The sequence below is a fragment of the Onychomys torridus genome, chromosome 1, assembly GCF_903995425.1.
Source record: "Onychomys torridus chromosome 1, mOncTor1.1, whole genome shotgun sequence".
In the NCBI taxonomy this organism is placed as follows: Eukaryota; Metazoa; Chordata; class Mammalia; order Rodentia; family Cricetidae; genus Onychomys; species Onychomys torridus.
In genome coordinates, this window is record NC_050443.1 from 175,023,574 (window position 1) to 175,048,144 (window position 24,571).

The 24,571-nt window shown below is 47.4% G+C and overlaps 1 protein-coding gene across 47 annotated transcripts in view; it reads left to right on the plus strand.

Moving 5' to 3' along the window:
• Nucleotides 1–2,509: 2,509 nt before the first annotated feature.
• The window catches only part of Tcf7l2 (transcription factor 7 like 2), a 193,144-nt gene continuing 171,082 nt past the window's right edge, over nucleotides 2,510–24,571 (plus strand). For 16 of the 47 annotated variants that reach the window (XR_004943575.1, XM_036172804.1, XM_036172844.1 and 13 more), the window contains exons 1-4: nucleotides 2,999–3,228; nucleotides 3,476–3,542; nucleotides 3,775–3,899; nucleotides 15,551–15,619. Coding sequence is in view for 43 of the 47 variants with exons in the window: in XM_036172804.1 (XP_036028697.1) it covers nucleotides 3,040–3,228; nucleotides 3,476–3,542; nucleotides 3,775–3,899; nucleotides 15,551–15,619 (450 nt within the window). In the remaining 4 variants the exon portion in view is untranslated. Of the gene's footprint in view, nucleotides 3,229–3,475; nucleotides 3,543–3,774; nucleotides 3,900–15,550; nucleotides 15,620–24,571 lie in introns of all 47 variants that reach the window. The other 31 variants (XR_004943579.1, XM_036173075.1, XM_036173144.1 and 28 more) reach the window with 12 other exon arrangements.

Below are 24,571 nucleotides of genomic sequence, written 5' to 3' on the forward strand. Positions count from 1 at the left end.
CCCTCCCCGCCCCTGCCCTTCTGGGTACCACAAGCAACAACAGGGACTAGACACCAACTGAGACCTTGCGACTTTCTCTCCCCAAGCCTCTTTACAGCACCAAACAATGAAATTAGATGTGGCAATGACCTGTTATGGAATAGCTTTAATCACTTAATTAAGTTGGAGATTTAAGGGAAGATTCAAAGGTTCCCTTTGATTGAGAAAAGTAAGTCTATGCCAAACTAGATGATGGTATTGGTCACCAAAGAAAGCCCTTAGTGTTTACACATGATAAAAATGCAGTATGTTAAAAACAATGACACTTTAACAATTTCAATTCAGTATATTCATAAGCTTTTACTGTACAATCAATCCTGTAAGGAACACAGAAGACCCCATTATTCAACTTGATTCAGATCAGGGTTAGATTAAAATACAAAAAGAACCCAAGCCCATCCTACAGGACAAAGACTTTGTCATAAAGCAGACACTGTAAAAGTGTTCCTATTTATGTCAACAAGCCCCATACAGGCCTTGGCAGAGTCATAATATGGTATAGAAACCAACTTGGGTACGGGTTATATGCAGGTGGCAATTAATAAGCATGTAAAGCTGCAGCTGTTGGCTAGATGTGGAATCTAAAGGTATCCAGTGGAAAGACCCAGGAAGGGCATCAGTCATCTGTACATGGACTCAAGGCAGGGCTGAATTTCACGCTCAGTGTTTTTGCTTGGTGTCTTGAAATATTCCCCTTTCTGTCTCCACGTTCCCTCTTAGACACTGCACCATCTTATTTATTTATGAAGTCTGAAGGTTAGTCCTACCTGCTGAGACTAATTAGCCCTCCACTTTGTGTCCCATGCAATCCATCTGATGAAATGTACACATTTGTTTTGTTTTATTATTTTTTTTTCTGTCTCTTTCTCCCTCCACTTCTGATTTTCTGATGAATATGGAAGTTGGGAGCTGGTGGGATAGTGATCTCACTGCCCGCCTCCCCCACGCCATCTCATTTTGCCCGCATCTCCCGCTTTAGTGTGCTAATGTGCTTGGGATTTTTTCTTTCCCGTGCAGGGGAATTTGTTGGCCTGGTCAATCTCAGTATTGTTATTTTCAGCTGTCTTCTTTCTGAGGCCCGAGCCTGTAGAACAGTTTTGTTGAAACCCCAAACTCTCTAAATATCACACAGTAAACTGGTTACTTTGGAAATCTACAACAGATGAGCTTTTTAAAGAAGAGGGTAGCCTAATTTAATACGTTGTGGACTCCAGAATAACATCACACCTAATAGTAAGTTGCCAGTTCCTATTATTTCTTCTTCTTCTTCTCTCTCTCTCTCTCTCTCCACTTCTCTTTTCACGTTGGAATTCCCAGTTCACTTCTCATTGGATACTTGCAAGGAAAAAGACCTAGCTCTACCATCCAGGAACACTGTTTTCTTCTTTAACGTAATTTTCTTCCCCATTTCATGGCAAATCAGTTTACCCTCCCTGAGCCTAATGACCAACAAATACCTGTCTCAAAGCTTGGGCTTCCCACCTCCTCCCCAAGGGCTTCTAGCCCAGCTTTGGTGACCCGCTCCTGACAGGGCCATCAACATCCACAGCCTCTGGGCATTTCATTTTAGACCCCCTTGGAGAAAAACTACAACCCCACTCATCCCCGGGGGTTTGGTGAACTTTCACTTTTATTTTCCCTGGCGTTGCTAACGCCCAAACTTTTCACCTCCAAAGTCAGAACGGACTTTGGATCCTACATCACTTCCTACTTCCAATGTCGGTTAAAAAAAAAAAGAAAAGAAAACAAACAAACAAACAAACAAAAACCAAAAAACCCCAAACACAAAAAAACCCAACAACTTTACATTTCCCTTAAGAATATTTTTAGTACCCCAGACAAACCTAAAGTATTTGTTTTTTGGATAAAACACCTTCTAGGCATATTTAACCGAGTGGGTCTTTACATTTAGTGACATGATTCACTGTCATTAAGGAAAAAAGGGAGGGAGCCGTTGTGGGTTAGCCTCCTTGACTGTGGATGGCCCGGCCCCTCTGCTTCCCCAGGTTTTCTCAGAGCAGAGGGGTGAGCCTTCTTGGACCAGTTGTGTCTTATCCCGCCCCAGGGTGTCCGACTTCTCTGAGGGGATTAACCATTGAGCACCCTGTCCCCACGTCCCACGTCCTATAACACTTTTTCTGGGCCTCTCCCCATCCCCGCCCCCCAAGTGGGCTTTTCTTCCGCCTTCCCGGGCTCAGATTCCGGACTTGGTTGCCACCCCCTTCCCTCCTCTCCTGGTCCGCATTGTCTTTCGGAACCCGCCCCCTCCAGGAGCGAGGCCCGCACCGTCTGGGCGCCCGGCTCGCACACTGCGCACAGGCCGCACCCCGCGCGCCTCCCGCGGCCCCGGCCCGCCCCGCTCCCTCTCCCGGCGCCCAAAGGATCATTGTTGGCCGCCCCCGCCCCGCCCACCCCGGCTGTTTATTTATGCACACGTCACCGGGCTCGCCCCGCCCCCTGGCATCTCATTAAGGCGAGTGTGTTCCTCTCGCCCTGTCAATAATCTCCGCTCCCAGACTACTCCGTTCCTCCGGATTTCGATCCCCCTTTTTCTATCTGTCAATCAGCGCCGCCTTTGAACTGAAAAGCTCAGTCTAACTTCAACTCACTCAAATCCGAGCGGCACGAGCTCCTTCGGTGTCTTCGGCTTCCCCCCCCTTTGCTCTTATATCTGACTTCTTGTTGTTGTTGTTTTTTTTTTACCCCCTTTTTTATTTATTATTTTTTTGCACATTGATCGGATCCTTGGGAACGAGAGAAAAAAGAAACCCAAACTCACGCGTGCAGAAGATCTCCCCCTTCCCCTCCCCTCCTCCCTCTTTTCCCCTCCCCAGGAGAGAAAGACCCCAAAGCAGGAAAAAAAAAGTTAACCTTGGACTGGTCTTTTTCTTGCAATATTTTTTTGGGGGGCTCGCAAAACTTTTTTTTTTTTTTTTTTTTTTTTTTTGCTTTTCTTCCTCCTTCATTTTCTTCCAAAATTGCTGCTGGTGGGTGAAAAAAATGCCGCAGCTGAACGGCGGTGGAGGAGATGACCTAGGCGCTAACGACGAACTGATCTCCTTCAAAGACGAGGGCGAGCAGGAGGAGAAGAACTCGGAAAACTCCTCGGCAGAGAGGGATTTAGCCGATGTCAAGTCGTCGCTGGTCAATGAATCAGAGGCGAATCAAAACAGCTCCTCCGATTCCGAGGTAGGAAGAGCCCTCGGGCTGGCGGGGTTGTTCTTGCCGGTTCCCGGGCTCGGAGACTGGGGCTGGAAGGCGAAGCGGGTCGGGGTTGCGGGCGGCGGGCGGCACGGACGGTTGCCCCGGCTGCTGACTGCAAAAACTTGTAACCGTGTTTTTCTGCACCCCTTTCCCCGCCGACCCTCCCTCCCTCCCCCGCACCCCTCGGCGCGGCGATCGCCCCTCGCCCTCCCCACTTTGCCCCTCCGGGAAGGCGGAAAGACGGCCTCCGCCTCGCTCCGAAAGTTTCCGAGATAAATCCCGGGAAAGTTTGGAAGAAGGTGAGTGCGCCCCGCGCGCCCCCAAAACCGCGCAATCGCGTTTCTCCCCTCCCCGGGGTCGGCCTGGCGGGTGTCCTCGCCCCACTCCCTACCCACCCTCCCCGAGTTCCCGTGCCGGCCGGGCCCCGGGGACGCGCGCGGGCCCTCGGGGGGACACTTGCTAAAAAGTTTCTCCCGCTCTCTCCCGCGCCGCGCGGCCGCCGCCGTCCCCTCCGCCACCCCGCCATGTTAGCGGCCAAGAGGCAAGATGGAGGGCTCTTTAAGGGGCCACCGTATCCCGGCTACCCCTTCATCATGATCCCCGACCTGACGAGCCCCTACCTCCCCAACGGATCGCTCTCGCCCACCGCCCGAACCGTAAGTGCCACCGCGCTCCCCGCCCTGCCCGCCCGCTCGCCCGCCCGCCGGCCCCGCATGCCCTGCCCCTCCCCCGCCCCGCCCCTCCCCCCTCCCCTCCCCCCTCGCGGCCCGAACTCTCCAAACTTTTTCTCTGCCTTTTGTGGACTGGGTTTGTTTGCGCTTCGCCATGTTCTGGCTTTCCTTGTGCTTGCCTCGCGATTCGGGGAGCCTTTTCTTTCCCAGGCAGGACTCTGTTGGGGTGGTGGGATGCCAGTCAGAACTTTTAATTTTTCTTTCTCTTTTTTTTTTTGAAAAAAATTTTCTTTTTGTTTCTTTTCTCTCTCTCTCTCTTTTTTTTTTTTAAAGCTCTGATTTCCCCCTCCCCCCTTGCTAGTGGTGTTTGTTTCTTGTCCCTGGGACTGTGTGGCTCTTTCTTCTCCCTCTCTTCCTTCCCTCTTCTGTGCGTCTTGGGCTTTCCCCAGTTTAACCCCTTGGCTGCTGGCTGGGAGGCCGGGCGGCCCGGGCCGCGCGGGTTCCTGGTGCCTTTGGCTCCAGGCGCTGCGGTGTTGAGCGCGCAGCCTCGGCCCTGCGGAAGCGCCCGGCGCTGTCCCCAGCCGGTCATTTCTGTAGCTTTCTAGTGGCGATCGCAGGCTCGCGGGCCTCCTGGCCCCTTCTTGCACGGGAAGGTCACACTTGCCAGGCTTGGTCCCCTCGCAGGCCCGGGGGCCCTGGGCGTGCTCCTTTCTGCAGGCCCGGCAGGGCTTGGCTGCACCACGCTCTAGCTGCGAGCCGTGCGTGTTGGGAAGGCCCGTTTGGAAGGCTTCTGGGTTTGTGTGTAGTCAGGATGGCCTGTTTTGAGTGGACTTTTGTGTCAAGGGAAATTCGGTGCCTTCGGATGGGCTGTGAAGGCCTTCCTTTCCCAGATCAGCTACTGTGGGCCCCTGGGGAGGGGACAGAGGCCAGTTTGAGCGCTTTCAAGGAGGTGTAGGAGGCTTGGGGATGCCTCCCCTTCTGGGGGATCGGCTACCGAACTTTGAGGGGCCCAGGGCAGCGCGGGGTGCCACGCTCCCCGGGAGCTCCCTGCGGCGCATCTCCGGCACCCACCGCAGACATTTGTTCCTGCTCGTCCCCTCCCCCGGAGCCTCTGCCCCCTGCCCTCACACTGTCCCCTGCCTCCTCCCCCTCCTCCCTAAAAAGCCTGGATTATGGAGCTCTAGACACATCAGCCGCGTTTGTGCCCGGCTTCCCGGGGTTGTCACTTTGCACCTCTGGCTGTGGTCCCTACCTCGTGTTTACACACACTAGTTTTGTTTTTCCTTCTTCGCTCATTCAAAGTGGCAATTTGAAATAATGTGCCCACTATTGAGCCGTGCTGGGATTGGAGTCAGCCAAATCTACAAGTGTTTTTAAGCATTAAAATATTAACTATCAGGTTTGACTTGTTTTTTTTTTTTTTTTTTTTTTTTTGGCTCTGGCAGAATGGCAAGAGCACGCTAGACCGGTAATTTTTTTTTTAGTGCCTAGGAAAGAGAAACACTCACCACCCCCCAACCCCCCAGAGCCGGTGCCTTCCTTGGAAGCCTAGACAGAGGTACAGCCTGACCTCCGCCCAGCAGGGCCCGCGCTTTCCGGAGGCTGCTCTGCGGCCTCGGAAGCAGCGCCTGGTATTTTTCTTGGTAGCTTACGGGATCTTAAAGAATCGGTGTGTTAGCAAACTAGACCCAGCAACATTCCAAAGCAATCCTGGGAATTTCCTCCTCCCCTCCTCCCCTTCTCTTTAGGACACAGACCTCTTTCGTTTTATTTTAAAATCCACTTAGCCGCCCGAAAGGCCATCTGAATATTGAGCTTTGAAGGCAGGCTTGTTGGCTTTCTTGACCCTTTCAAACTGCACGTCCGTGACCGCTGGCGATCTTGCCACACCATCGCTTCAAACCCACACAGTTGTGTTGTGCTGTAATTAGGAAACAGGGAAATTGTTAAAGGCAAATAAATGATTTCCCGGTGAGACAAGGAAGGCTCCCAAGCCACGGCCCCCTTTGTGGGCTTTGTAAGATAGACAGCGTCTAGTTATTTTAATTGTGGACATAGCGGGTGGCCCTCTGCTGTGACATCAGATTGACTCTGAGAAGGCATTTCTGAACCCAGTAGGCTATTAGTATTTGCATGTCAGACATCAGACACCTTTGTGCACACTGCCTCTTTCCTTTCCCTTACCTGGGTAAGCTTGTGTGCTCCAAAATTGAAATTATTTATTTAGGCGGCCGAGCGGGAGCGTTGGCAAGGAGCTGAGAGACGGTTGTATGTTCCTCTAGACGCCTTTGGACGCTAGGGCCAGCTTGCAATTCCAGATTCGATACAGCCCCGGGTGGAACCCACAGGCAAGCCAGCGGTCCCCGGTCTGAAATCCTCAGGGTTTCATAGGGTCTGGCTTTGAGTGGGAGTTGTAAACACAAATTAGGGGTAAGCTCATTCATTCTCTTCCTACCTCCTGGTTGGTGTGCTTTTGGGTACATTTTCTGTGACTTGTGAACAGTACCTGCCAAAGGGCCGAATCTTTTGAAAAATAGACTCTCTGGAACCCTGACTTCTGTTTTTCTGCTTAAAAATGTAAAGAATTAAGGAGTATCATTAAATCGGCTTTTGATGAATAATACATCATCTCTAGAACAATCTTTTAATTGCCAAAGAAGCCATAAAACTTGATAGTAATGCTTTTACTTTAAAACGACAAATATTTCCTCAGAACATTAATTTAATCTTTGCTCCAGTAATAGAAATGGCTTATGAAGAAGATACATTGAGATAGAAAAATACATTAAGGAGAAGTCTAGTTAAGTAGAGGGAAGGGCTGGAAGTGCCAGTAGTATGATTCAGGTAACATTGTGTTCTATCCAGTAAACACTGTTACAGGATTAAAGTCATCAGAAGGGGAAGTTTTTCTTTTCTTTTCTTTTCTTTTCTTTTCTTTTCTTTTCTTTTCTTTTCTCTTCTCTCTTCTTTCTTTCTTTCTTTCTTTCTTTTTTTTTTTTCTGGCTTGCAAAAAATAGGTCTACAGTGGAAGGAATTGCAGTAGGCATGAGATTTCATTTTACGTCTCCTCACACAGCTTCATCTACCCAAGGCGTTTGCTTTTCAGCAGAGCTGTTTGCTACTAGGTTGAGTAGATAAGTAACAGCATCTTGAATTCATCTTTGAACTTGGAATGGAGCATTTCAAGGAAACCGAGAGGCAGCCTATTCATTGAGGAGGTTTTATTTAGCCCGGCAACTTTTTTTCTGGCTTGTGTGTGTGTGTGTGTGGGGGGGGGGGGATGGAAAATGGATGTTTTCGACTTTCTCAAACAACATAATCCTTCCTAACACCAAAGATTGAGACCCTGGAGTGTGAAGGGTTAATGTTGGACCTTCCCTGTTGTCTTCCCACCCCCCACCTTCACCCCTGATTGTTTTGACAACACTTTTCAAAGTGTGACATTCCAAGCCCCTCCATAACAATGTAATATTACTGTAATTACACAGGTCATTACATTTTAAATAGAAAACAATAAAATGCTTATCGCCTTGAAAAGGAACAGGTGCTCTCAGCCTCCTTTCGTATTTATGCTAATTGTTTTCATCTCCTTCAGAAATATTTATGGCAGACATGTTTAGATTTTAATCTCTATGCAGCAAGTCTTCTATGCTAATCTCGTAAGTTAGGGTTTAATGTCTGGGTTCAGCATTCACCCAGTAAGTCATATTTTAATGATTATAAGTCTAATATGCTAGTTCTTTGCAGTTTGGCTTCCTGAAGGTTTAGGAGTCTAAAAGGCTCATCTAGGAGAGGCATTTTTGGGGACTTTGCTACCGTTGAGGGAACGCCAGCTTTGACTGCTGTCCTCTATCTTTGAGAACAACCATGCTGGTTCTTGCTTGGAGTCCTCAGCCCTGATTTCTTTTTCTGGAGAGGGATTGTCTTTGGAGTTGCTGCTGGCAGTTGGCTAGCTTTCTGTTTCTCAGCAAGCTGTGAAAAAGTTACAGGAAGGCTTCCCGGAGTGACATCTAGAATGCTGCTTTCTCTGTTAGTGGCATAGGATGGCTGCAATTCTGCACGCCATTTAAAAAAAGGGGGTGGGGTGGGCATTTAATGGTTATACCAGAGGCGATGCTTTTCCAGATTATGATAGAAGTCTTTTCAAGATCTGAACACCTTCTCACATCCCACAAGGTGCCCAGGTGCATACAACAAAGTGTCTGCAGAGCCCATTTGAGAAGTGCTGGCCTGGCCTCCCTCCCATGCAGAAGGTAGAGGAGAAGGCAGAGGAGAAAGAGAGAGGGAGGAAGGGAGGGAGGGAGGGAGGGAGGGAGGGAGAGAGAGAGAGAGAGAGAGAGAGAGAGAGAGAGAGAGAGAGAGGATTTTGCATTTTGTCACATGTCACACAACAGGGGCTCCCGAATCACACTGAAAATGCACTGTAGAGAAAGGACAGCTGCAAATTTTTGTGTGGACGCGTGTTTAGGACCGTGACTAAAAACTCCCGCGGACCTTTCCCCCAGCTGTCTGGAAGTTATGTGGAAGTTGGTTTATTGGCAGTTAAGTATGGGACAACCTGGATTTAGCAGATGCTTTCTCCTGCACAGGAAGTGGATGACATTGTATTGGGGGCAGGGAGGAGACTAGGCAGGGAATGATTTACTCCCTTAAAAAAAAGTAATCTCGGAGTTGCCAAATAAGTAAGCTTCCAAAGAAGTAGGTGCTAGCTAGCTGCCTAGTCTTGGTGGGAGTGGAATTTGATGGTATCTTTGACCACATTTATAACTTTGCTGGCACATTTCAATGATTTGAAAAAGAGGGTTGACCATGATTCTTCAGGGTTTTGTTTTGGAGTGTGTGTGTGAGGGGGTGGTGTGGGTAGATTGTGGGTGTCTGAGTTTCTTTAGGGAGTAGATATTGGCAACCATGTAAGTAAATCTTCAATTCGGATTTATAATTGAGCACATTTGTGAAGGAAATGGTTAATTTTACAACCAAAGGCAAACCTGCACCTCGACAGGCCTGCTGAAATGTGCCCCAGCCCTTTGCTGGCAACCTCCCCGAGTCATAAATCCACGGGCTTTATTTGCAGCCCATAACACTTATGAATGTTAAGATATTTGACGCCACGTTGCCCTTATGATATTCAAGGTTGGCAGTGGTTCAGATTTCTCTCACTAATTATAAGCAATGAGATGGGGGGGGGATGCATCACTAAAGCTGCCCTTCCCTCTCCTCCCTCTCCTTCCACCCTGCACCTCTTCAGTCCCAGTTGACTGAGACAGTCATCTCCTTCCTTTGGCTGTGGACCTGTTCTTTGCCCTAAGCTATTGTTACACACGTTTATAAAGCACTTTGAGGGATGGGAATTCAGGAACCTCTGCTTCAACACTCTAATGCTCCTTTCAAAAGCAAAGTTGCTTGGGGTGTTTGCTTCTTTCTCCTTGTCTTCTGGTTTCCCCCTCTTTCCTTTCTTAATCCCCCCTCTCTTTTCCTGGAGACCGCTTTGCCTATATTGTGCATATTTCCCACACTACTTAAAGAAACCTGATATGGGAGAATGTACATTAATTTAAAAGATGTTCCACTGAGCTAGAAGGGGAAATATACACATTGTATAGTGTTGTAGTTAATATGAAGGCTTAAAAAGAAGTGAGGTACAGTGAGGAAATCCCATGAAAGGAATTTCACAGACAAACAAACGAAACAAAACAAAAAACAGGTTTATGTTGGGGAGCTGGGCTTGCGGGGGTCACTGTGGAAACTGTATCCAGCCAGAGGTGCAGAATAAATGTTTGACTGAGAAATGTTAAAGAGCAGGGAGAGGACAGGACGGACTGACTTCTTGTGTGGGACAGGGGGACAGTTGGGAGGGACCCTTAAAAACTATGTGGCTTTGCTCCGGAGTGAGAGACTGGCTGCCATCCTGTCTTTACCCATAGTGTTCTATCTGGCAACCAATATGTTTCCTATCAGTTACCCCCGAACATCTGGAGGTGGAGAGTCTGGCTGGAGGATTATCTGAGGTCCAGACCCAGCTGTGAGAGAGGTTTTAACTTAGTTTTAAAGAGTGAATTGTTTTGGTGAACATTTGGCAAAGTGGACCACATAGTGCTGGTGGTGGTGGTGGTGGTGGTGGTGGTGGTGGTGTGTGTGTGTGTGTGTGTGTGTGTGTGTAGCAAGTGTGGGGACCGCTGAGTGATAAAACAAGGCGAGTGGATGACTCTAGCATTTCTAGGCAAATACTTTCCCTCCAATCCAACTCAAACTTAAAGACCCAGGCTGAAAGGTTTCATTTTCTAATCAATGGAATGCAGAAACTTACTAGCCCTTAGGGATATGTGAATCCCTTAACAGCTCATTACAAAGACTGGGCTGTGGGATCTTTGAAGGGGTTATCAGGCACTGTGTTTTTCCGCTTTTCCCAGGATAGGCTTTTCTTCCTTAGGCACATCTGATTTTGTGTGGGTAATTCAGTCTGTTATATATTCTTTTCTCTTTTCTTTTTGTCATGAAGTGGTCCTAGACAGTTCAGGCTGCGGTGGGAAGACGTAGCTATTGGTATTATCAGCTCTGAAGGAGTTAACAATGGCCTGCCAAAGTTTGGCATCATGAAAATAAATGTGAGGCCTGGTAGGCATTAGCAGGGCCCGGCACATTTACAGAGCTTAATTAGTACGAACTGTAATTGTTCATGGTCTGCCAGAAGAAGTAATACTCAGGAAAGCGGAGTCCCTCTCTTGCAGTCTCCAGTTTAAAACCGATAAATCACTTGCATATTTGTGTAGTGATTCAAATGGAGCTAAGACCTCTCCCATCCCAACATGTGGTAAATTGTAAAGTCAATGAATTGCAGATGTAGGGTTACAGTGAGATCCTCTAAGAAAATGCACAATGAATGGGAAAGAGTGATGCTATAAATATTTACTGAGAAGATAACTAGATTCCCCCGTGCTGGGCCAATTATGATGTACTAAATATATTAGTAAAAATGCTTGAAAAAATTTGAGAGGATCCATGTGGGTCTTTGGGTGGGTTTGTTTGTTTTAGAAAGTGAAATAAGAGGGGCACTGTGTTATTGCCCTGTCAGTTTTATTGAGCCAGGGAGTCGCAATGGCATACCCATGGAAGGACACATGAGGTCCACGGTAATGCGGATGAGGTCGTTATGAGTTCTAACTCGGGGACTGCTAAGCGGGTAACCATGGCACATTGTTCTGAGGGTGTTCTGCAGCAAGTGTTAATGAAAGCTGCTGCATTAGGAACATGCCTCAGCACTGCAGCCACGTGCCCCTGTGCGCTAGACATGTGCTGTAGCTTCACTCCCAGATGAAGAACTTTAATTATGTTTTGATGTTTAAAGAACACTAACTAGACTCTCCTCAAAAGGCGGCCCAGAAAAGCCTGCAGCTATCAGCACCAAGCTCACCCCAGCCTGCCTTTGCCAGGGATTGTAGCCCAAGCAGGAAAACAGTGAAGGGAGCATCCCCTGGTAGAGATGGAGAGAAAACTTTCTCGAAGCCATTCCCCCTCCCCCTTTCTTCCTTTTAGAGGATTTTGGTCTCAGGCAATGTTGCAAGTCAATACTTCTTTCCCCAAAAGTGAGTAGGTGGATGTGTATGGAAGCTGTAAAAGTTAATGATCCAGGTCTGACTCATAGCTCAGGGTTTCAGGTTGAGGAAAAGGGAGCGGGGAGGGGGAGAAAGGAAAGAAATTAATGAGGGTAAATAGACATGTGATGGACTGATGAGACAGCGCGAGAGAGAGCGTGTTCTAGGGTCTGAGGGCACGCGATCTGTGGCGTGTGTTTTCCTGGGGTAGAATACCAGGAAGTGAGGAGGCAATGTCTTTGTTAGACAGTGGTTTAGGATGTTGCAAAGATTCTCTGTCTGGATCTTTGCAGGGATTATAAACCCAAGAATCTTCTAGGCATCCCCCTGGACCTCCTTCTGGATCTTGAGGCTTATCTGGCACTTTCTGGGCAGGCAGCATCAGGATGGGTGGTAGTCATCCTAGGTCCTGGGCAAGAGTCTATTTCCCATTGAATAAAAAAGGCTGTCCACATGGGGTGGGGTGTGTTTGTGGGGCACATCAATTATCTGTTTTTTTTTTTTCTGCCTCAGTCTCCCTGATAGGATGAGGACCTAAGACAAAGTCTCAGATAAACTACTAGAAAACATTTTGTCTTTAAAGCTGATGATGTGGAAATTAGAGTTCAAGTGAGAAGAAGGGAAAGGAAAACAGACCAAGGCCTCCCCCCTCCCAAAACCCAACCTGCTTAAGAAATGGATCTGATATGTTTGTGTGCGTGCAAACAGATATGAGAAAGCTAGGTGATTCATAAAACTGAAAAGTAAGTCCATGCCCTTCCTCATCCCTTAAGTGACGTGAACTGGTGTAATATTTACTCTTCTCCCCATTGAAGACTGCTGCTTTGTTTGTGGCTTAGAGCATGAGATTCCTGTGGTTGACAAAGGCTGGTTCCTCTTCTATCCCTGGGTATCTCTCATCTTCAGTATCTGTAGCATCGAATTTAGAGTCAGTGGTAATGATTAGAAATAAAGCCAGAGGAATCAAGATAGGGTAATAAGGGAGCAGTTAGTCGCCGTGTTGCAAGCGTATGCTTAAAACTACCAACTCTTCCTGACTCTTCTGGACAAGCGGGGCCTGGTCGCTTGGGCCCTCTAATAGGGAGGGTGTTGGACTGCCGTGACCTAGGAAAGGAAAGTCTCATTTTTGTGGGGCTTCCTAGGAGGGGAGAAATGCACCAAATACCCTGGAGTCTGCTGGCTCTGGACTGTCCAAGGGGACAGAGAGGCACTTACCTTAGGCACAGGACACACCTCCATAGGGAAGCTGCAGTGATGGGACGAGGAGGTGGCCTGTGCAGGAGGTGTTAAACATGCAGCACCTGCTTTTGAATATCAGATAAGGCTTAAGCCCTCTTGCCCTGGACGTCTGTCTTCATGTACCCTTCCAAAACATAGAGGCCTAAGTGTGTTTTGTCTTCTCCTTCCTTATAGTGTGTGTGGGTGGGGTGGGGTGGGGGGAGGCAGAGGAAGGCAGAAAAGAGACCAGTTCAGTTTGGAATGCAAGTTCTTACGGAGCATCTGTATTTTCTCTTTAAGAAGCTGAGCTGTAAACAAACAAGGCCTCTTCATGTTTTATAGGGAAGGCAAAAAAGCTGTTAAAGCCTGTGTTTGAAAAAAGCATTTTTGGGAAAAGAGAGGGTAGAAACCCCAAGGAGAATAAGAACATTTGTTATTCTTTGCTGTCGCTGGCTGGAGGTAGCCCAGGCTCTGAATTCTCTAGAACACAGTGGTTGGTGGTTGGGAGAAATCCTACTTAGATTCTGAGGGGGTCTTTTACACTGGCTGGGGCTGTGAGTGGGTAAGAGGGTTTCTGCTTACCCTAAGGAAGTTACATTGTTTGGAGGTGTTAAAACGGTGTGAGGGTGAATGCATGCCCACATGTGCATCCTGTGCAGGCACGCTTAACTGGAGGTAAATTGACTTGATTCTTGATGCAGGTTTCTCTGCCAGGGTCTTTAGAAACTTCCGTGTGTGTGTGTGTGTGTGTGTGTGTGTGTGTGTGTGTGTGTGTGTGTGTGTGTGTGTGTATTTTTACTACTTTTAACTGCTGCATTCTGCATTCACTCCAGGCTTATTGGTGCTTTATGGGGAGGTGGTGAATGCAAGGATTAAGAATGGAACTGGACAAGTGAAAATTGCATTTGGCATAGTCACAGTTTCATTAATTTATTCATAAGACGATGATGACTACATGAAATTATTTTCCAAGGCATATCGGAAGTTATCAGGTGTCCATTCAATTTTAATTGACAATGTAAGATTCCTGTGGTTACCCTGAGTACAGATTGCCTGGGGCTCCACAGGGCTTGTGGGAACAGAAGCTTGGACAAGTTTCCATTAAGCTCTGAATTGGGCAATTGGAAAAGAGGAGAATAAAACCCTTGAATGGAAGGACCAAGTTGTTACTGTTGCCTGCTCTGTGGAGGAGAGAGGACCTCCTCTCAGAGAAGAGTTGTTCTGTCGCCAGGAATTCCAAACTCGCAAAGAGACCTGTCCCCCACACAAAAGTTGTTTTAACATGATGGAAAATTGTCACAGTAATGAGTGAAATCCCAGCTCCACTGACTGGGGTGGGTGGTTGGGGGACAAAGGGTTCAGACGCACCTTTCTTTTACAGCCAATCACTTTGATGGGCTCCTTGAATGTGTGGGGGCTGTGCGTATGGAGACTTAGTTTACTTTCTCCATATGTATGAGGGAGCGGTTTATTGCTCAGCTTTGGCATGTATAGAGATTATTTTTATTTTTCCCCCAACTTTAGCTTGTCTTCTTTTAATTTGATTAACATATTTTCTTAGGGATTTTTTTTGGGGGGGCGGGTGCCGGGGGAGGGTGGCTGTTGAGATCCTCTTCAAGTCCATTGTATACTAAAAATGGGTACTTATTATCTTACATTTTGAGTAATGTGGGTTTAGACTGTATTATTACAGTGTTGTTACATTTTAGTTCAGAATTTATGGGAATCTTTTCCTTTTTAAAAGAGCAAACAGACCCTATTGAATGACTCTCTTTCCAGGGAACAAGATAACAAATTAACTGAGTTTAAAAGTCTACTGCAGCCCCAATGGTACTTGGCGCACAGAGGGTTCTGGTAACTTAGTTCTGAAGCAGTCGTGGTTACAGTTTGTGAGGATAAAGATGATAATGTAGGTGTTGATCCAAGTATTTGGAGGAGGTACCCCTGACTTTCCTGCTGCAGGATGGATTAGGCCATCTGATGCTTCCTCACCTGTTTGAGTATGCTAATACATTTCAGATACCTGTTGAGACCCTCTCTGTGATTATTGGGTTATTTATAAAATGCCTCAACCCATGGTGCATGTTTTTCCCATTGAGTAGCATCCGAAGGTTAACTTGTATCATTTGGGGAGGAGTCTTGGTATTCACTAAGAAATGGTCCTTCACCGACCTGGGGCTCTTGGGCAGTGCTTGGCTCCCATTGAGGGTAGTGTAGATTACTAGAGTGCGGGGTTGTAGAGATGTCTTAGGCTCCAAAGGCTTAGTCATGGTGAAAGAATGTATAAGGTGCTGCTGGGTGGCCCCTGGATTCCGCAGAGACATTTGGTTTCCCAGAAATAGATTGTGTCTGTGAGCCAGGGTTGAGTTGTGAGAGATACGGGGGTGGGGCTTGTACTTGCAGCCTGGCGGCTTCTTACAGCTCTCCCTGTCTTTACTCTTGCCTGTGTGTCCAGACTCTGTTGACTTTTGCAGCACCCTGTTAAGTTCTCTTCAGCCTTCTGCTCAGCACCCACTGGCTTCCTTTGTGTCGTTATGGGCTCCAGTCTCTGCTGTCTGCGTCACTGATTCCCAGTCCTGCCCCTCCTCCTCCCCTTTTCTATTATTGAATGGGTACTTAATAAAAACCCCCAAACCCAAAACAAAAGCAACAATTCAGATTAGTGTGATCATCTTATCCGTAATAATGAAAGTCCACAGGTCTTGACTGAATGCCAGGGCGGCAGTTCAGTCTAGGAAGGTTTGTCTGCTATTCATGAACTGCTTAAGATGTTTTCTTGTAGTCTGTGACATGAGCAGAACGCTTTGATTTGGTTTCTTCCTACAGCTCCATTTTCAATCCGGCAGCACTCATTACTCTGCGTACAAAACGATTGAACACCAGATTGCAATTCAGGTAGGAGGCGCAAGAGATTCTGAAGCTTGAATTACCCATGTGTAGGTCTCTTGTGTCTTTTTATTCTCTGCCTCCCTCACCCAGATAATGATGATGGTGGTGATGATGATGATGATGATGATGATGAGGATGGTCACGATGATGGTGATAATGATGATGGTGATGTCATTATGATGATAGGTGATGGTGGTGGTGGTGGTTTGAATCATTGAGGGAGGTGGGAAGTGAAGAACAGAAGAAATGTTGCTAAAATGATTTAAAGATATGAAAAGAAAGATCAGTTTGTGTTGTTTAAGATTGTCTTGTCAGGCATCGTGGGGGCTCAGAACCCATGTGGGTGTGGTTACTGCCTTTTACTGAAGGAAGGGCCCTGAGTTGGGAGTAAAACAGGTTGGCCAATTGTGAACAGGAAGAATTGAGAGAGGGAGCTGGTGAGGAGGCCATGTGACAGTTGGGAGAATTGTTTCCTGTAGATCAAAATGATGGTCAGTGGTGCTAAGAGTAGCACTTTTGACCTGACCATCCCGAAGTGTTGATTTCTCTTGGGCCTTTTGTGTTAGAAGGAAAGGCGGCAGATCCGGGCTTCTGATGAGTGTTCTGTTTCCCACCCACTAGTGCTTTCCATTCTTTTAAATCCAAGGGCTAAACAAACCACAGACTAGTATAGACTTGGGGCTGAACAGAAGCAGCAGAGCAGCAGTGGAGTCGGGCAGAGCAATGGCTTTTGTCTGTCAGCATGGCCTTGCCGTGAGGGATGTCTCAAGGTGTCCCTCGCTGGACACCCACATCTTGAGTGTTCTCTGTGAACCCTTGGCAAGGAGGCTTTTGAGAGCTTTGCTTTGGCTATAATATGGAAGTCTGGCCTTAGGGCCTCCTATTGCCTTTGGCGGCTTGGTGAACGCCACTTTCTTGCTGGCTCTCTGGTAGGAAGCCTTTGCAGGTTGTTGTGTGAGTGTGTTTGTGCTTATGGACATGTGTGCCTATATACAGGTGTGTGTGGACATGTGCAGGTGCTCATGTGTGCAAGTATACATGTTTGAGTGCACCATGTATGTACATGGGTGTGAGGGTACGCATAAATACATGTATGTACATGCGTGTGAGGGTACCTGTGTGGCCTATTGGAACTCCTACTTCCCACTGACCATATTGCATCTTCTTAGCTTTGCCATTTCAAACCTGTTTTAGCCTCCTTATTACTTTGAAATAGCTGTCTGCCCCAGGTGAATGGAATTATTCTCCCCAGTGAGAGACATGAGTCAGCAGGTCTTTGAAAAATGTGGTTGGTTCCTAGTCTTTTTGTATTTATTTCAAGGCTATAGTAGCTGGGCTTAAAAATATTTACGTTGCCTCTGTGCTTGGGTAAGGTACTGATTTTCCATGTGTGCTTCAGGGGAAAAGCATACCTGTTGGCTTTCTCTCCTCTACACCCAGATATTTTCACAATTGGTGTGTGTGTGTGTGTGTGTGGTGAGCAGGAAGCTCCAGTTCTTTCTGGCACACTTCCTGTTGGAAGTTGTTTCCTTTTAAGGCCCAGTAAGTCTTGCTTTTGCAAAACAGTTTGGACTCAGGGCTTGGTTAGAGAGCAAGTCTAAACCCCTGGCTCTGGGTGAATGGGTGGATAAACACAGTGTCCTCAGGCCTAGGGAGGCCTACTCCAGCACAGGAGGCTGGAATCTTGTTGCCTGGGGTGTGGGAATTGTTGAGGCTGACTAGGACGGTGATTCTTATCTTGGTGTGGAAAGGCTGGCTGGGGCCATGTCTCTGGGAGACCAGCCCGAGACCAGGCCAGCTGTTGGCTCTTTACAGCCGGTGCTGAAGTACCCCTTGTTTGAAGATGCAGTTCGTCTTTCTCCAAACCACCTGGCACAGTGCGGGCCATGTGAAGCCCTTTCTCAGGAGGAAGATGGAGTAAATTACAGAGCTTATTGTTTGGAGGACTGAAACTATCCCTGTTCCTCCATGAACAGGTAGTATTGTTCTCCTCTGCTTCTATTTGCTAAGGCCTGATGCCCATGTGGGCAAACAGAGGGACATTTTATTGGAGTCCGAGCTGCATGCTTTCAAAAGTGTCCATTCTCCCTCGGTGTCTGCTCGGCCAGCACAAGGCCGAGCCAAATGGCAGCTAGCTGTAGTTTTAGTGTGATCATCAAAGGATAAATGGCCAAAAACAAAACAAAAGAAGCAGAGGGAAAAAAGGCAAAGCTCAGACAGAATAAGATTGTTCTCTGAATTCTCTGGGCATTTCAGCAGCAGCCTGAGTGGGTGGGTAGTGGGGGGCGTGGGGAGTGGGGGAGAGAAAGCAGCCTTGGAGTGGCGTGGGTGGCCTCTCCTGGAGCACAGAACAGCAGATCTGGCCTTTTCTCTCATCCCAAGCTTAAATCCAATGTGATGTTGGGGCAGCCGTTTCTCTCCTGGAGACTTAAAACTAGCGTAACCTTAACAAATGCTGTATTTCAGGAGGGGCTGAGCTTGCTGCTCCTCCCTAAGCTCCATCCTAAAATAACCTGGTGCTATGACACCGGTGTCACATGAGGTTCATTCCTCTTGCCCTCCCTCCTTACCCCTTCGGTCATCTCAGTACTCAGCCAGGCTCACCGTGGGTGTGAATGGCCTTTGACTGAGTCTGTGGACACATCACTTTGTCCCCTGGGATCAGGTGCTGTGCTGGGCCCTTCCCCACTTTTGATTCCATCCAGCCCTTCTTGGTTCTGGAAAAGACAAGGGCAGCAAGAATGGCTGAGAACATAGTGCAACTGGACCAAAAACTAAATAGGCATAAAAATATGTACTGCATGGTTATTATTAGCAATGATAATAAATTGTTATTTAATTCTGTTGCGCTGTGTGTGTGTGTGTGTGTGTGTGTGTGTGTGTGTGTGTGTGTGTTGGTGATGGAACACAGGAACTCTTGGATGCTAAGTGTGAGCTTGATCCTTTAGCACCATCCAGACCGTTGGCTTTTTAGAAGTATCACTGAAACACAGCCCAGTCCACAAGTGTTTAGTAAGGAAGAAGATGGACTTATAAATGTGAGAACATCCAAGAGGCCTCACCCATGTCTGTGTGCAGATGGGGGCTTGTGTATATTTTAAAATTTGAGGATATATAGTCAGTCTGGTTAACTTGATGTTACTTTGGTTTGAAAGTATCTTGAGATAAGCATGAAGGGAAAAGCATGGCTGTGTTTTTAAATAAAGCTTTATTTATTAATACCAACACTGGCTGGATTTGGACCCAGGGCTGAAGTTTACTGCCCTCTGATGAAATACTCTTAAGTCTCCCTTGTTCCTCCCTCCTCCTCGTGTTGTGCTTTCCCTGTCCCCAACCTGCGAATTAGGATGTAAATGGAATTGTCCAGTGTATATTGCTCTCCGTTGTTGGAGACTTGGTTGCTTCCAGGTTTACCCTCTCCCACATACAGGACTAGTAGTGTTGGACATTTTTTGAAGGAATGTCAGTGTCTGAGCATACTGTCCTGCACTAGAAAATGTGCCTAGGGGTGGCGTTGAGGGGTGTATATGTAGCTTTGCATTAATCTTTTATAGGTAGAAGCCTGCCCAGGGAATGTTGAGTGTCATCTTTGAAATGGATGGCAATTAGTTGTGAGGAGAGTAAGTGGCATATTTGAGGAGGGGTAGTGGTAAGACTGGAGGCCTCGTGTAGATGATGCTCTCCTGGGTTGCCCCTCATGCAGGAGTTTGGCCTCTGGTCCTAGCTCTTAGGACCAAATTCCCCCACCATCTCTGTCAGCTGACTCACTCATGCTGACTCAGGAGATCGAGCCCTGATTGCAGATGTGCACAATCAGAGCCGCCTCCTGGGATGGCCTGCAGGTGGTTGTGCACAGTTAGGCATCTCTGTAGCTTTCCTGGAGGGACCTCTTCCAACATTCCTACTTGGGTCATTATTGCAGCTCCAAGAGAAGTTCTGTCGTCAGGGTGGAGGGAGACCCACCTAAGACGGGGTTCTCTGAAGGGCTACTTGAAAACCAATTAAGCTTTGTTTTAAGAGTATTTTGGCCAAAGGTTGATGTTTTAACACGAAGTCAGATGTGATTTAGGGGAAAAAGCACTACACCCAACAAAAACAAACTGTGCAGACCTTTCGTGGTTGTTTTCCTTTGGAGATGTGAAGTGGTTTCTGTGTGTGCATGCGCACTCGCATACATGTGCATGCTTGTGCCTGTGGTCAAAGACACCTAGGAGATGATCCAGAAGAAATGGACCTTTTTATTTGTTTGCACAGCTGAGCTGAGGAGACTTTGCAGTGAGGTTTGCTTTCCCTCTTGGTAAGCTTGCAAGATCTTGTGTGAGCTTTCCAAAGCACTTGGCCCTACGCCTTCTCAACAGGGGTTCACTGGAGTCCCCAGGACCTTCCAGAGCTTGGGTGCTTTCTGGAGTCACAGCAAGGATGGAAAGCTTACCTACCCCAATGTGAAAGGGTGTTTGGCCCCATAGACATGTGAGGTGCTGTGGCTGGGAGCTCCTTGTTCTGCCCACATGGTGGAAATGGCTAGAGATTAGTTTTAGAAGATTTGTTCAGAGTGTGTGAGGGTTCCTGGTTTCCCCCTAATTTGGGGTTCCGATGATGGTCTCTGTTATGTTTTTGTTTTGTTTGTTTTGTTTTTGTTGTTGTTTTTTGAGACAATGTTTCTCTATATAGCCCTCGTCCTGGAACTCACTTTGGAGACCAGACTGGTGCCAACCTCACAGAGCTCCGCCTGCCTCTGCTTCCCAAGTGCTGGGATTAAAGGCGTGTGCCACTGCACCTGGCCTCTATTCTGTTCTTAATCTGTCCTTTTACCTGCTCTATTTCCTGGCCTTCATTTCACATGGATGTGTAGAGTGGGGCTAAGTGGAAAGATTTCCCCAAATCAGTTTGTTTAAGCTAAGGGAAAAAAAACCCTATTATTATTATTCTAAATTTTAAGACAGTGTTTCATGTATGTAGCTCAGGCTGGCCTAGAGTTCACTACCAATCAAGGCTGCCCTTAAGCTCCTGACTTCTTCAGGGCATGCACACCAGGCCTGGCCTCCAGGTTCAGAGCTTGGTATAAGCACTTGCTTTAGATATGAGAGTGCATGCACATCCTCTTTCCACCAAGAACGGAGGAGGAGCCCGTGTGCTTGTGCAGAAGTGAGCTGGAGAGGTGCCACTCACTTGAGAGGTTTCCTGAAGCCAGTGGGTGCTAGCTCACTCATTTAGGAACTTCATTCACTGGGAATTTATTTGTGAGTGAGACAGACAAAATCCCCTGGCTCTTAGCCACCATCTGTGCTGTTTCAGATACTGTTAAATTTTTCTGTTTTTTTTACGTTGATTTAGTGTGTGTTTTGGTGAGTGTGTAGCTTTGGGGATGGACCTTGGTTTGCTGGTGACAACTACCTTTACATGCTGAGCCATTTTACTAGACCCAGATACTGGTTTCTAAACACCATATCTTACTCTAAACCAGTGATTCTCAACCTTCGTAACGTTGCGACTCTTTAATACAGTTCCTCACGTTGTGGTGATCCCCAACAATAAATTTATTTTGTTGCTACTTCATAACTGTAATTTTGCTACTGTTATGAATTGTAATGTAAACATCTGTGTTTTCCAGTGGCCTTGGGTGACCCCGAGAAAGGGTCGGTGGGTCGTAACCCACAGGTTGAGAACCACTGCTCTGATAGACTTCTTGCTTAGTTCAAGATTCATCTTAGAGCTGTCCTCGTCATGGCCATTGTGACTTGTGGTTTAGGGGACTGAACCCAGGGCCCACGCCACGAGTTCCATCTGAGATGTTTCAACTACTAAAGGTTGGGGAGGGCAGCCTTAGAGTCTTCTGAAATCAATCCATTGGTTATTTATTGGAAGCTATGACCTTTTTCTGGTGCCCAGTCGAAACTGAGGACTGCAGATGTTCTCACGTGATAGTGTTTTCTCCGATGAGTGAGAGCAGACTGTCCCTCTATTTCAGAGAGCTTCGGTCAGGGCCTTTGCCTCCTAGGCTTCTATGAAGAGGGCATTTGGTTCTGAAAGAGTAGCTGGGACAATGAAGTGCTTGGTGTGGGAGTCAGAGACAGCAACAACAGTTAATAATATTAGCTTGATTATTGAGTTCTGGTGCACTGGGCCAAGTGTTAAGTGCTTTCTATGGGTTATTCATTGATTTCTCATCAGTGCTCGGAGGGGACCCCAGCAGTAGAGTTCCTGTTACTATTGTCCTTACCCCTGTTTGCAAACGAGGAAGTAGACACCTGACTTGTTATTTTCCCCATAGTCAATTAGGATCCCAACCCAGGCCATTATGGCTGCAGGGAGGCTGCTGGCAGCTTCATGCTAAGCTGCCAGCAGCAGCCTTAAAGCCATGCGCAAGGCTAAGGCTGTGCCTCAGAGGCGGAGTGCATGCCTTGGGTTGGGTTCCCAGCACTGAAAAGACTAAACAGAGGGCCTACCTGTTTTTGAGCCATGGCTAACATCCAGCTTCCTAGACTATACAGATGGCCCATGGACCTGTGCTGCAAGCATGTCCTGGATGCTCTTCGTTGGAGGTTACTGTTCTGTAGGACTAGGTTAGTGTGTCCTGAATCTGAGCCACTATCTCCTGGGAACATCTTGGAGAGTTTTAGAAGACTGGGATCCCATCCCAGGCTCATGTTCTGTAGGTCTAGTATGGGTGCCTGTGTTGATAGTTTTACTGTGTTATTGAGTAAAGCTAGGGCCCTTCTCTGGGTCAATGGAGAACCATGAGTCCAAAGCAGTGGTTCCCAACTCTGGCTGCACATCACAGGTGCTTGGGAAGTGTTGAGAATAGGGCTCAGACACCTGACCTAGACACCTCGATTAGTGTCCTCTGGGTGTCCCTCCGGTCTAGCATCTCTGTTTGGTAATAGCTTTCCAAGTGGCTTCAGTGCAGCATAGTTGAGGCACTCTGGCCTTAGCATTCTGGAGTCTATAGCAGCTGTGCTCATGCAGTTTCTCAGGACAGCTGTGCACATATAGTCTTTGTGGTGGGGGAGAGTTGTACCAAGGTCTTTTGGGGGGGGCAGTCGGGGGAGGCTGGCTTGTTTCTTTGAGCTTGACTCTTCCTGCATAGAAAAAAGAGGTGTCTGCATTCAGGGTTCTACAGAGGGTTGGGGTCTATGGAATGGTAGGATTCTGTTTCAGAAGGCTCTGTGAACAGGGAACCTGTGGTGACCACTGTCTCTAGGTTAGAACCTGTGGGAAGAGGTGGTATTGTGGGCAGGAAAGTGGAGAGCTGGAGCAGAGGCATTTGGCAATCTCCTGTTTCCCACACTGGCAGGTCATGCTGAAATACAGGTTTGGACTGTGTTGGTCTGAAGCTGGGCTTGGGTTTGTGCATATCAGACTAGCCAAAGCTGATATTGTCTCCTCGACAATAGAGCAAGAAGAGTCCATTTGGATAGGTCAGTAAAGTGAGTGGTGCAGAGAAGCAAACAGGCTTCCCTTTGCCCAGGGTCCTACACCTTAGTGGGAAGGGGGCAAGAGAAGATTCAAGGGGCCTAATTCAGCTTTATTTTTATGAGTGTCTTGCATGAATGTTGTATTACATGCACTATGTGTATGCCTGGTGCCCATGGAGCTCAGAGAGGGCACTGTGGGAGCTGAGAACTGAACCTGGGTCCTCTCCAAGAGCAACCATCTCTCCAGCTCCTACGCCTCTCTTTTTAAGTACAAGTTAGTGTCTTGATTCCAAGTCAGTGGCAATTGCCCTGCACTAGCCAGACAGACTAACCTGGACTCATTGCACTCTGTTCCCCGTGGCTCGCTCTGTTTGTGGCACGGCCTTCGCACCTGTTGGCATTGTCCACCCAGAGACAAGCATGCATGCTTATTGAGAGGATGGATTAGCGTGCAGACACAGTTCTAGTCTTTGACCAGAAAGTGAGAACAAGGGTCCTGTGAGCTGTCCAGTGTCCCCATGTGGGCCACAGCGAGTGTATATGGAGGCCTGGACTGTGGCAGTCAGATGGCTACGTTTGCTTAGTATAAGAAAGTTTATACGTTTCGCTTTCTGGTATTTATACTTTTTATAATGTCTTTGACAATTAGGGGAACTGTTTAGCTGAGCACCAAACCTTCTAAATGAGTTAGAGCCTTATCAGGCCTGACACTTCATTTGTTTCTAGAGTTTGGTTGGGACAGCTGGTATCAAGTCCTAATCAAGCAGATCAATGGCTGCTGTTTCTTTTTTTCTCTTCTTGCTGGCTTGCTGTTACTGGCAGAAGAAGTCTTATTGTGGAGGGTCCCACCCTGACCACTGCTCGAAGTGAATTTAGTGCTTAATCACATTGGAAAAGAAAGTTTCAAAGTAGCTACCTGTACTGTGTATCTTATTATAGAAACTTTAGAATCAAAGGTGTGGACTCTTTTAAGCATCCTCATAAAACCTTAGTTTTGAGGCATGTGTTTAGAAAAGCATTGGTTATGCCAGTTACCATGCAGGCTGAGGGCTGTAAACTGTCTGGTCTTTGCATTGGTTGTTTGCTATTGGAGGTTAGGAATAGGGTGAGTGACAGATAGGATGGGGTAGCATAGCTCAGTGTCTCTCAGCCTTAGGACCGATGATATTTTGACCCAGCTAGTTCTTTGGTGCAGGGAACTGTCCATCCTGTGTTGCTACTTATGGCCTCAACAGAGCTCTCAACAGAAACATGGTAACTAAAAGTACTCCCAGGAACTATCTGGTGCTCCCTGGGGGTCAATGTCACCTCTGGCTGGGAACCACTGGCCTAGTGTTCGAGTTTAATGTTGTGCGTCTGTCCACTGATACTTTGGTAGCCTCCCACCCCAATGCTTTTGCATTTATTTTAAGGGAAACAGAAGAATCAGCAGGGACAATGAGGGTGGGTGTCGTAGATAGCCTGGGCTTGAGTCTCAGGCATGCCAAGCTTTCTACTCCCGATTTGTGAATCGGGGAAAATGGTGTCACCTGAGGGTTTCTTG